At 41.2% G+C, this 12369-nt stretch overlaps 2 protein-coding genes across 8 annotated transcripts; one reads left to right on the forward strand and one right to left on the reverse strand.

Moving 5' to 3' along the window:
• The first annotated feature begins 743 nt into the window (after positions 1-743).
• On the forward strand, positions 744-9917 carry Hyls1 (HYLS1 centriolar and ciliogenesis associated). 4 transcript variants are annotated; one of them, XM_055601202.1, is made up of 4 exons: positions 744-948; positions 2527-2576; positions 6922-7043; positions 8648-9917. In XM_055601202.1, exons 3-4 carry the CDS (start codon positions 7030-7032, stop codon positions 9567-9569), a joined length of 936 nt encoding a protein of 311 aa, XP_055457177.1. In that variant the 5' UTR covers positions 744-948; positions 2527-2576; positions 6922-7029; the 3' UTR covers positions 9570-9917. The 4 variants fall into 4 exon arrangements, with proteins under 4 accessions (XP_055457177.1, XP_055457179.1, XP_055457180.1 ...); XM_055601204.1 differs by lacking the exon at positions 6922-7043; XM_055601203.1 differs by lacking the exons at positions 744-948; positions 2527-2576 and adding an exon at positions 5957-6031.
• On the reverse strand, positions 3180-11827 carry Pus3 (pseudouridine synthase 3). 4 transcript variants are annotated; one of them, XM_055601198.1, is made up of 5 exons: positions 10803-11754; positions 10555-10634; positions 6092-6498; positions 5424-5986; positions 3180-4676 (listed from the first exon to the last, which is right to left on the reverse strand). In XM_055601198.1, the coding sequence occupies exons 3-5, from the start codon at positions 6464-6466 to the stop codon at positions 4178-4180; spliced, it is 1437 nt and encodes a 478-aa protein (XP_055457173.1). In that variant the 5' UTR covers positions 6467-6498; positions 10555-10634; positions 10803-11754; the 3' UTR covers positions 3180-4177. The 4 variants fall into 4 exon arrangements, with proteins under 4 accessions (XP_055457173.1, XP_055457174.1, XP_055457172.1 ...); XM_055601199.1 differs by lacking the exons at positions 10555-10634; positions 10803-11754 and adding an exon at positions 11776-11796; XM_055601197.1 differs by lacking the exons at positions 10555-10634; positions 10803-11754 and adding an exon at positions 8113-8343.
• Positions 11828-12369: the final 542 nt, after the last annotated feature.

Raw genomic sequence — 12369 nt, forward strand, 5'->3', positions numbered from 1 at the left:
TGTAGGCATACATGCAAATAGAGTACTCATATAAGTAATGTAAAATAAATAAATGAATAAATAAACTCGTGCTTATTTGTGTTAGATTATACAACCGTCAGAATTCGGACGAAATTCTTTGGATTCGATACATCCCAGTGACTAAAATGTTGAACTATAGGGGTCTCTTTTCCATCTAGCCTCAGCACTAGGGTCCTTTTTTTTTTTTTTTTTCCAGGTACGTACATATAAAACATTACACCAAAAAGGACAAGCATACGTGTATATATATGTGTATATATACATATATGTACATATATGTACTCATATACAAACACACCAGTTATTTGTGTTTTGTCAAGAGTCCGCTCAGAAAAGGAAGAGCATTGTGCCGCGGGAGGGCTGCAGGGGCCTTGGTCAGGCTGTCCCAGAGGGGGCGGCCCCACGAGCCAGGCCGGCCGAGCCCGACAACCTCCCTTCCGCTCCCCGCGACGACGCCAGGCAGGGCCAGCCCGTTGCCACGCCGCCAGACCGACACCCAGACAACCGAGGCCGGCTTCCGCGCCGCTGCCCGGCGGGCTCCCTCGGGAGCTCCGCGCCCCAAACCCCGTTTCCGGCCCGAGGGGAGGGCCGAAAGGAACGTGCACCAATCCTTACGTAGGCGTGGAGGACGCCTAGCCTTTGGGCCAATGAGAGAGCCGGTGCGCGCAGCCACGGGCGCGGCTCGCTCCGGGATTTAAACTCGAACGGCGGACGGTTAACGACTGCGCCGGGCCTGTGCGGCTGCGCGAGGCGGGAGCGGTGCTCCGCGGAGAGCGACGGCGGGACGGACCGTGCGGCGGCGGCTGGTGACGTGCGCGGAGCCGGGGCGGCGGACCTTTGCTAGGACGGGGTGCGGCGGAGGCCGGGGCTTCTTCCCCGCTACGCGTGGGTTCGCGTTTCCTCCCTGGGCCAGGCTCTGTGTTCAAGGTAAACCCCGGCGTGCGCTGCCCGGGGCGTCTTGACCCGGCTGCAGGGGCAGAGGCCCCCCGAGCCCTCCCAGGTCACAATGTGCACCCTGTCTGCGCCACTTTTAGCCCAACGGCCAAGCGGGCGGACGGAGTCCTCGGGCCAGCGCGGAGGCTGGGGACGGGGACGGGTCCGGGTCCCCAGGGAAGGAGCCGAGCCCGGCACGCCCGCGGCCAGATGGTGCGGCCGCTGTCGTTATTGTTGGAAGAGCAGGAAAGTCGCCCCGCGTTTGGGTTCCACCTTTCGTGGATTCATGGCCACAACCAGCCGTCCTTTGTGTTTGCTTAAGATTTAGGATAGCGGTTAAAACTGAAGGAGCCGCTCTGGGTTGTCCTACCCCAGGTAAAGAGAGAAAAGTCTTATAAAAGCTGTACAATAATACTGCAAACAAAAATAGGGACCTTTCAAGTTTCTTAGGTTTTTCAGTACACAGTGCTGACGCAAGTGAATAAATTAAAGCACTCCAATGTGTGTATCGAGGTAATCAGTTTTTTTAGAGGGCATTTTGTCATTTGGCTTAGAAATTACACCATAATTTCAGTTATATCCAAATCGAGGGATTTAAAAGGTTAAAAATTCCACCCGCCTCTGGCCAGGAATGGTGGCCTACGCCTTTAATCCTAGTGCTTAGGAAGCAAAGACAGACAGATCTTTCTAAGTTCGAGTCCAGACTAGTCTATAGAGTGAGTTGTAGGACAGCCAAGGCTGATACTTTTAGAAACCCTGCCTCAAAAAACAGGCGCGCGCACACACACACACAGAGAACACCCTCTGAATCCTTTTGAGCTGTAACTAGGTGTAATGAAATTTTTAAGAAAAATTGGTGTTTTTGTCAATATTAACCATATTTTTTCACAAAATATAAGATTGTTTAGCTTCTAAGTTTCTCTAGCATGAGATTGTCGTGTTTATTAGAAAGCAAAGGAACTGACCATAACCTGTAGACATTAGGAAAAGTCGCATTTCACTTTATAAGCATCTACATATTTGAGGGGTAAAAATGAAGGGGGCACAGTTTGAACACAAAGGAATGAGACTTTTATCACTCTCTTGTAAGAATGACATTAAAAATTGTCTTGTTTTAGTCCAGAATCGCCCCAGGCCAACTCCAGAAGAGATAAACACATGCATGCACACACACACTTCAATTAAAATTTAAAAACCTATTGAAATAGTTCCACTTTTTAAATGAAGAAATTAAGCTTTGAGCCCTACTTTACATTTTTTTCTAACATTCAGTCGTACCTTGGTGTTTGTATAAATATTACCCCTCTGAAGTAATTCTGTAAAAATACATTTAGGAGCTTCTCATTTGCTTCTTCTGAGTTGATTGACTACTAAAGATAAGGTCACTGAACCTATTCTCTTTAATATTCATACCCAGGCAACCTCTTGAAAGGATTTCATTCAAACTCTTGCTTTTATAGACTCCTAGTGTATAATACCCCTTAGTCAGGGCTTTATTTTCCTAATGAACTATTGCTTTGAAGTTGACTTTTTAAATAACAATATCTCTTAAAGTCAGTTTTTCTTTTCTAGGTTTCCTTTTTGTTAACGTAAATACTTCAGTCAAGGCAAATCAAAATAAGGTAAGAAATTGCTCTAGTAGAGGATCATAGCTGAGATGCAAGCACCCAGCGGATAGCTCACAAGAGCCTCTAATCCAGCTTCAAGGAATCTAAAGAGGCTCCTCAACCTCTGCAGATACCCACGTGTGCACACGCACATACACACAAATAGTTAAGAATTTTTAAAATTAAAGGACAAAAGTAGTCCTTTTCAGAATGTTAAATTGACAAGAAATCTTACTTTGTGTCACTGTTCTCCAGCCTCCTCTGCTAGGATATGAAAGCTATTATGTTGTACCACTTCTGCACAAGTTTGTTGTTGTTGTTTTTTTTCAAGACAGTTTCTCTGTATAGCCTTGGCTGTCCTGGACTCACTTTGTAAATCAGGTCTCAAACTCAGAGATCCACCTGGATAACTTCACTTTTCTTAAGTTCTTTTATCTTCTAAACCTGGAATTCTTTTCTTGAAGTCTTTGATTCTATACTCTACCCCTACGAGCACTTAGGCAGCACCAGACTACCTTAAATATTGTTTCTAACTGTTCAGTCAGGTGTTCCTTACATTTAGCAGCTTCAGGAGTGCTAAATGTGAATAACACTACTGCAGTGACAGTTACTAATAAGTTGAATTTAAGTTGTTTTGCGGTGGTATTTATTGTTACAAAGAATTTTGTACATTTGAATAATATTAGCATTTATAAATATTAGCAATGCTTTTGCTACATAATTTTCTTGCTTTTACAACTGCTTGGTGGTCCCTGAAGATAACGACTGTGACAAACTGTTTTACCTAAATTAAGCTTTTGTCAATTTTCAAGTATACTAAGTATGTGCTAATTTCCAACTCTGCAAACAACTTTATTTTCCACCTTAGAATCAAAGCCTTTTCTACTTTGGTTGTTCAGAGTTTCTAATAGCCCTGGCTAGTCTTGAACTCACTGTTTTGAAGATATGACCTTGAATTCCTGATCCTGTCTCCACCCAAAGGTTGGTTAGTTGGCTCAAACCCCCACCGCAAAACTAGGACACACCTGTCCTAGTTTTGCAAAGGTGAACCTTTCAGAACTCGGTCAACAAGAACCAAAAGTATTTTTACATCTCTAAAGGTCATAAGACTAGTGCAACATAACATTTTTTTTTTTTCAGAACTTAAAAAAACTCTTACCCTTAGAAAGTTTGCCACTTTTCTTTGCACTTGGCTGCCCCATTAAAAACATGTGCTACATTGAGCTAGGTAGATTCCAGGTAGCTTCATACCTGGCACTGAACCATCAACCTAATCTTTAATTGATGGAATTTGGTACTTCTACATTCTTAAAAAGTAAGACACTAAAGCAAAAATCTTTCACATTAGTGGTTATCACATTTGCCTTGAAAAAGAACAACAAATAGTATTTGTGAGACCAGGTTTTGATGAATTTAAATGCAAAGCACAGATTTCCAGGAGCATATAAGTGACAAGTGCTTTTTGCTTCTTTCACTTCATAATTCTTTTGGACAGGGATTAGAGAATATTTAGACCCTTTACTATTTAAGAAGCTGTAAGGACTTTTTAAGAATCAGTCATTAGAATTTTAGCTTGTTGCACCCTAGATCCCAGTAAAGATCTTAGCTTCCTGGGATTATACAATGCTGTTAATTTCTGCATCTATTATACAGACTCTCTTGGTTGGATTCTCTAAAACAGTATTTTCTTCTGTGTCAGCACAGTCCCTTTTGGCTTTTGTTGCTTCCTTATGGAGTAACTGTGGGTGTTCAAGGCGTCCTCTTCGTACAAAATGCTGGATCCGGGATTCCAGTCCTTGGCATTTAGGACGATCCATGAGGGGCTTATATGTGCGCATTTTCACTCCTTCTACAAAGGCACTGGTATGCTTTATGACAGAAGGCTTAATGTTTCTCCATTCTGTTGCTTCATCCATCTTTGTTCCTGCCCTACATGTTACCATAACAGAGTCTAGTCCTTGCAGCATACTATATAGCATGTGAGTTTTAACAGCATGATTAGCCCATAGCTGCTGTAGGTGGGTAACATTGAACTCCTGAACCTCGTGATCATAAATCCACTTGGTATTTTCAAATTTACAGTCATACAAGACTAGAGGAAATTCAACAGCCATGCTAAAGAGAAACAAGTATGAAAATATGTATCAGTTAGCCAGTACTTTTTAAAAAAAAAAAAATACTGAGCTTTAGTTGAGATTAAGGGGGCAGGGAAGATCTACTAATGTCAGTGGTAACATCTAAGAAAATATAACACTGTCTTAATCTGGAGCAACTTTATAACTCCTCCTTTTTTAAAAAAGAAGGAAAGTAAATGTCAGTGGTACCATTGCCACGACATGGGTTGATAGAGCTCCCCATGATACCAGAAATTTTAAAACATGTTATTTATCCATGTTTGTTCATAGCATTCTCAATACCTCAGAATGAACTACTGGTGTCTGTTTAGCCAGAGCCTGTTCACAAAAGAAAAACCTTTTCTACCTTCCCTGTAATTTCAGAAGCTGGGAAATAGGAGTGGGTCCAAATATCTATTTCCTCACTAATGAGAAAGAGAAAACTAGTAGGTAACACCCCTCTTAAATGTTCATAACATTCTACAAATTAGGAGTTTATGAAGCTCCCTGGGGATATGGCTCAGTGGTTAAGAGTACTAGCTACTCTTCCAGGGGATCTAGGTTCAATTCTCAGTACCCACTTAGTGACATACAACCTTTTTTTGGCCTCTGTAGTTACTAGACACACAAGGGGTGCGCAGACTTAGCATGCAGGTGAAACTCATACACTTAAGTATAAAGTTTAATGAGGGCAGAGTTATTTCAATGGTGGAAGGAATGAGGATATACTAATGTTTGCTTAACTTACCTATATTGAGGTTTCTGGGGATTTTTCTCTATGTTCAGCAGTTCATCAATAATCTCTGGCTTCTCCATTCCTTGGCCAATCAGGAAGAGGATAGCCATCATACACCGAACCTGATGATACAGGAATGCCTGGCCAGTCACTTCAAATTGGCATAACTGGAAAGGTTCTTGGCTTCTCTCCTCACCCAGGCTCTGGACTAGTTGCACTTGTGCAGACAGAATAGTCCTCTGAAAATTAATCACTCCATTGGCTACATCCATTTTACACAAATTTCTGAAATCATGAGTACCAACATATTTCTGAGCCGCATAATTCATGGTAACAATATCTAAATCAGCACGAGGGAAAAAATAACGGTAAGTCCGCTCAAGACAGCTAAACCTAGCACTAAAGTTAGGCTCTACAGGGGCCCATGCCAATACTCGGATGTCTGCAGGAAGCACCCGATTGAGAATGTGGGTATAACAGATCTCTTCAGCAACATCGTCAGCTTCATCTTTTAAATTAGAATCTTCTGAGTTCTTGCCATTTGGGAACTGAGAACGTAGGTCCAGAGAAATCACCTGTGGAATTAAGAGAAACTATATCAAAGATGATCTTAAGGCTCGGTATGTGCATTCAGATGTCCTGTTATTAATGTCTCTGAGAAACAATATACTGGCCCTTACCTGTCCAAAGGCACTAACTCCTTTGTCTGTTCGGCCACACCGGTGATAGTTAGAGGTCTGTCTGCTTTCTACTAGTCGGGTCTTGGTTAAAGCCTCAAACAATTTCTCTTCAATGGTATTGCTTGTGTTTTCCTGACTGGCAAAACCCTGGTATCCCCAGCCTAGATAGGCTATTTTTAGGGCAACATGTCTTCGCCCATGAGCACTAAAATCAAATGCACGCTTAGCTTTTCCAGAGCCTAAAGAATTTTCTCTGATACTTAAATTTTTTATGGTGTTGGCCTGTTCTTTCTTAAGTCTTTCCACCTCCTGCTCCAATTCCTTTACTCTCTTTTGGAGTTTCTCAATCTGGTTTCTGTCTGTGTTTTCAGCCATGACAGCCCCAGAAAGAAATCATGCAGATCCGCCTGTAGAAAACACAGTGAAATGATGATTAATCAGTGTCAGAGCTGCTTCCTTGGTGATGTCAGTGTCACATGATTAAATATCTAAGCTGAGCATGGTAATGCAAATTTAGAGTCCTAGTACTTGGGAGAGAGACTCTGTCTGGCTAACTAATAAAGGAAAAGGGAAAACCCTCACCTTTTAACTTTCTAAATTTAGGAAAATTCCTCAGTTTCTCTATTTCTCACTAATCAAGATGACTAAGGATTCATGTTGGCTGTTTTTTTTTTTTCCCCAATAGCATTTCCTCTTGATTTCTTAGTATATCTGTCCAGTACTTTTAATGGTAAGATTTATGTGGGCTACTTGTGACTCCTGTTTCTATTTGATATAATATTTCAAGTAAACGGCCTATATGTTATCTGATGTTCTGTTTTTTCTTAAAGGTGGCACAACAGAAGCTATCTTATTAATTGAAGAAATACTATCAATGATTATATTTCCCATTAGGACTAAAACCTGGAGACAAAGTTTTCTTACTTTAAACAGTTTTAATGGCAGAAAAAAGGTAGTAATTACTTTTATTTTTTTTTTTACAACCAAATTTCATGTTTATAAACGACTTCTATCATAGTTACAAGAATTAATCCTACATAATTTGGATCTGGTAGTTGAAGTCAAACTAAAATTAGTACAAGAAATACAGAAAAGTGCCTTTTTTGGTGGTGGTGGTGGTGGTGGTGGTGGTGGTTTTTCAAGACAGGGTTTCTCTATGTAACAGAGCCCTGGCTGTCTTGGAACTGTAGACCAGGCTGGCTCAAACTCACAGAGATCTGCCTGCGTCTGCCTCCCTAGTGCTAGGATTAAAGTTGGCCTTTGCTTATATTGTTATCAGAGAATAATACTCTAGGGAAACAACACTAGGAGTTGAACTTAGAGCCTCCTGTATGCTAGGCAATCACTCATGTCACTGAGCTGAATCCCTAGGAGAAAGGCATTTCTAAGTAAAACAATACAGAAACCCAAGAACTGTAGGAGAAAGAAAAGTGACTACCTAGGTATAAATTTAAAAGGTAAACAACAAACAAAACTTGGGGGTGTAGCAAAATAGTAGAACATCTGCCTAACTTACGCAAGGCCTAGGTTTGATTTTAAATGTTAACAAACTGAAAAGTAAATGAGCAAAGACCAGACATTCCATGCAAAAATAGGAAAGCTTAGGAAAATATGTTCAAGTATATGAGAACAGTTGTGGAATAGTCTAGAAGGATGAGAAAGTTTGATAGTAAATAACTATGGAGGAGTAGAAAACTTTAGAGGTAATTCCATTCTGGAAATTTAACCCATGCTATATGCATATGACTAGATTATGTCAATTAGGGACTAGATAAATTTGACAAAACTTAGGTAAGTTTTCATATACTGACAGCTAAAATGCCACAACTCTCCTTAAATTATGAGAGGTCTTGCACCATGTTCCTTTATAGCATGAAAAGTTTGAAATGTGGAAAATGCAGTTTTCTAGATAGAAATTTCTTCAGGGAGGGGAAAAATCCTTGTTTAAAATTACATGCATAATTTTCAATTTCAAGAGAAAAAGAATAGGGAAACAATGTAGCAGGCAATTAGATACCTACCTTAAATCCAATCAGGAAACTAACCACTGGATATTTTCATTAGAACAGATTATCTTGGGAGTATATCCATTTGTGTGTGTGCGCGTGTGCGCGCGCGCCCCATAATGTTACTTTTTGATGTTAAGGTTATATCTCTTAAGAGTAAAAGCAAATAAACAGTCTGATTCAGAGTGTCTGCGCTACATCCAGCTACACTGTTTACGATGATCAGTTAAGATCTTGAAGCTTCCTATGAAAATGAACTAATCCTAAAATGAAAGGATTATGTGGATTAATAAACACATAAGAGTATGGCCATATACAAAAGCATCCTCTAAATATGTTATATAATGTCCATTAAGCATCATGTAAAGTTAAAAGACATATGCAGAACTCAGCCCTTATGGGAACCACTAAATGTGACAAGGAATAGAAAGTGTAAGAAGAGTGGAAATAAAAGCAAGAAATAGACATATCCCCACTACAAAACTATTTGCCATTTTCCGTTTGCATATAAGATTGAGACAAGAAAACTAACCAGTGTTATCTCTTACAGAGAGCCTTATAGTGTAGAGGAAGCAATGGAGCAACTGATAGCACCTGGTGGACAAAAATGGGTCAATATGGATCCAGAAGAACGGATGTTAGCTGCAGCTACAGCTTTTACACATATCTGTGCAGGGCAGGGTGAAGGAGATACAAGAAGAGAGGCCCAGGCTGCCCAGTATGATCCCTACAGTAAAGCCACAATAACACCAGGAAAGAGACCTGGTCTTCCTGTGCAACTGCACTACCCACATACAGGAGGCCATTCATCAACAGTTTCAGAGGCTTCCCACAAATGGAGAAAGCCAGTGATGAAGAGAAAGGTGCTACGAAGAAAGCCAGATGGGGAAGTACTAGTGACAGATGAGTCTGTTATCAGTGAATCTGAATCTGGTGCAGAAAGTGATGTAGATCTCTGGGACTTGAGACACAGGCTAATGAACCTGCAATTCCAAGGAGACACAGAATCCCCAGTTGACACTTCACAAAAATTTAACTTGCCATGTGAATACCAAGGGATTTCACAAGATCAGCTCATTTGCTATCTACAAAGAGAAGAAATGGGCCCTCCCGTTTATGAACAAGACTTGATTGTTGCTAGCAGACCCAAGTCCTTTATACTCCCCAGACTGGATCAGTTAAGCCGAAACCGTGGAAAGATAGACCGAGTAGCCAGATATTTTGAGTACAAAAGGGATTGGGATTCAATGCGGTTTCCTGGTGAAGATCATAGGAAGGAGTTGCGCTGGAATGTACGAGAACAAATGCTTTCCCGAACAGAACCCCAGTCCAAGCCTCAACATGTATATGTTCCAAACAACTACCTAGTGCCAACTGAGAAGAAAAGATCTGCCCTCCGTTGGGGTGTCCGTTGTGACCTTGCAAATGGTGTCATGCCCAAGAAGCTTCCTTTTCCTCTTTCTCCTTCTTAAGTCTTTTTTTTTTTTAAAGAAAAAAGAAAAAACCTCTCTCCCCTTCCACAGGATTTAGTGATAACCTAGATCTTTATCTCTTCTAAATACAACTGACTTGAAAAGCCTACAGAACATAGACTAAGGACTTCACTGGTTCTTCCTAGGTTTGCTATGCCACATAGGTATCATACAGCACTTTCATTGCTAAATTGCCCCTCTTAAATACAACAATTGAAAGGCAGAAAAACTACCTGAAATTTGGATTTTGTCAAAGTTATGCCATTTTTGAAAAGACTTGTAAACCGTGGTGGTTCTTTTAAATTTAGTGGGTATTAAGCTCATCTATTAAAGAATTTTAGAAAAATACTTGTTGAACCTTGTTTTTAAGTATCTTCCCAATGTAAGGAGGACCTATGATCTAGGTCAGGATTCTCTGAACATCTAATGATACTCAAATTTTTCACATAAAGACCTGACATGAAGACAGACACAAAATGACTTAGACTATCTGGGTACAGATCTTGATAATTCAGTAAGAAATATCTAAAAACCAGAGTTGTTTATCTCAAGCACTAAATTAAGGCTTGAAAGCTGGCATGAGTGCTTTTTTAAGAAGGAAAAACAATATAAATATATCGGTTTGGCAATCACTAGCTGCGAAAACATACTTTTCCAAACTTGATGCGACAGATAGAATACACTTCCCCAGATCCACCCACTGGTAGAAATATCAGGAAGAAAATCAGTGGCTCAGCTACTTCCTGTGGGTACATTCACTCCAAGTAAAAACTGCAAACTTGGTGGTATGCCTGAGCCAAGATTATTGCACAGATGCCTGGGAATGAATGCAAGTGATACTGACTGGTAAGTCAAACAGCAAGATCTGCCATACACGCAGAGTATGGGGAAGAATTAAAACTTAACTCTAGGTGCAGGATTAAAAGTATTTCAGCTTTTCAAAACACTTGCCCTTTAAAAAAAAAAAAAAAAGTTGTGGTTTTACCTTTTGCTGGACCTCAAAGTTCAAATCACCAAAATTAAAAAGGTTTTTCAAGGTAAGGTTTTCTCTGCTGAAGAAGTGAGCTGATTCAAATCAGATTAAGGATAAAGGTAGTTTTGTTTTTTTTAAACTACAATGTATTAACTTTGTATCCCAGCTCCCTCATTTCCTCCCATGCCCCTCCCCAAGTGCGCTGCTGATAGGAGAGGTCCTCCTTCCCTTACAGATGACCCTAGTCTATTAGGTCTCACCAGGACTGGCTGCACTGTCTTCCTCAGCGGTCTGGAAAGGCTGCCTGTCAGGAGGAGGTGATCAAAGAGCCAGACACTTGAGTTCCTATCAGGTACAGGCCCTCTTCGATAAAGGCAGCTTAACTGGGTAGGTTAATTGGGGCAGGTTCACTGGTTCCCAAAGAACAAGGCCAGGGAAGTCACCATGGAGAGGGAGAAGAGAAAGTTCATGGTGGAGGTCAGGGTATACCAGCCATGCCCTGGGACTGAGGTATGCTGGAAGAACCTGGAGGCCAGGTGTATTTTCTATGTTAAATATCAGCTCAGCCACTTGTCCTGGGTCTGAGACCCAACAGTAAGTATCCCAGTTTAGTTCTTCATAAGCATGAACTGGGCCAGATCAATCCAGTCACCAGGCGGACTTATTTAAAAAAAAAAAAAAAAACTCTAGGCCCAGTCCTGTTTGTGTCAGCACACTAGGTTTCTAATCAGTGTGGTGATAAATTTACAAAGACAGGTACGTGGCGGTGGCCAAACACCCAAAAAGGGATTCCTGGGTGCAGTAAGCATCCACCCTAAAATAGCCCCAAATGTACGAAACTAAAATGTGTGGATACACAATTCCTCGTGAAAAAGGGTTGAGGATGCGCTACGATCATTAACTCTAGAAAGTATTGTGTAAAGCAAAAAATCAAAATAAACTAATTCCCGCCACGTCTTCCTCCCATACCATCTTTAATGAACTGCTACTGTTTGTATTTTAAGCAATTCTGACACAGCAGAGGCCTTCTAAGCTAAGAACCGCTGGTGGGACTTTCTTAGCTCCAAGAAGTCCCAGGCAAGACACGACACGCGCTGTCCTAATCCCACCTCAAACACTGGCGCCCTCCTGAAGCACCTAACTACAGGGGCAGAGGTAGCCGTTCAGCCTCCCTCCATTTGCTCAATTCCCCTCTGGAACTCAAGCTTCCCACCTGAGAGAGTCCAAACTTACCTTCCGGTCTTCACCTCGCGGTCCAGCTACTAGCCGGAAGCCGTGGCTTCGGGTCTCCAGTGAGCATGCGCGGCCTCCCTGGAGGCACGCTTGTGGTTCTGGGAAATGTAGTTGTTGGCCCGAGTGTCGGCTTTAAGCCAAAGCCCACCGCATGCGCAGGTTTCTGATGCAGCCTCCTCTTTACCCTAAGGAACAATCAATACAAGAACAAATGTTGAAATTATAGTTCTGGTCTAAAATGAGAGAAGTTTTCAAATGCTGGCTATCGTATGTGAAACTAAGAGATTGAAGATCCTGTCCCAATCCTGTTTAATTAACAGAAATTTAACATTGAGAGTAAATATATATATAACAATATAATTACAATACAATATATTACTATATATATATTGCAATATAAATGCAAAGGCTAAAGGGAAATACTATCGCCTGAAAAATGACTGAAAGATTGTGAAGAACAGGGCCAAGGAATTCTGTTTCAGCACCACGGAGAGATCATGGCCTCAGTTTTGATTTTCTATTTTTGCCAATTCTAGAAATGTTGCCCAACTCTTAAAATTCCAGGAGGAAAACTGAAAATTCTGGTTATTTGGC

This window comes from Psammomys obesus, unplaced genomic scaffold (assembly GCF_907164565.1).
Source record: "Psammomys obesus unplaced genomic scaffold, mPsaObe1.curated_primary_1811, whole genome shotgun sequence".
Classification (NCBI taxonomy): Eukaryota; Metazoa; Chordata; class Mammalia; order Rodentia; family Muridae; genus Psammomys; species Psammomys obesus.

Excerpts from the sequence above, each read along its gene's own strand:
- Pus3 (XM_055601199.1), bottom strand. The coding sequence starts at position 6,466 with ATGGCTGAAAACACAGACAGAAACCAGATTGAGAAACTCCAAAAGAGA. Across the intron at positions 5,987-6,091 it reads GAGTTAGTGCCTTTGGACAG|GTGATTTCTCTGGACCTACG; the intron begins GTAAGGGCCAGT and ends TTAATTCCACAG. Across the intron at positions 4,677-5,423 it reads CCCCAGAAACCTCAATATAG|CATGGCTGTTGAATTTCCTC; the intron begins GTAAGTTAAGCA and ends GTTTCTCTTTAG.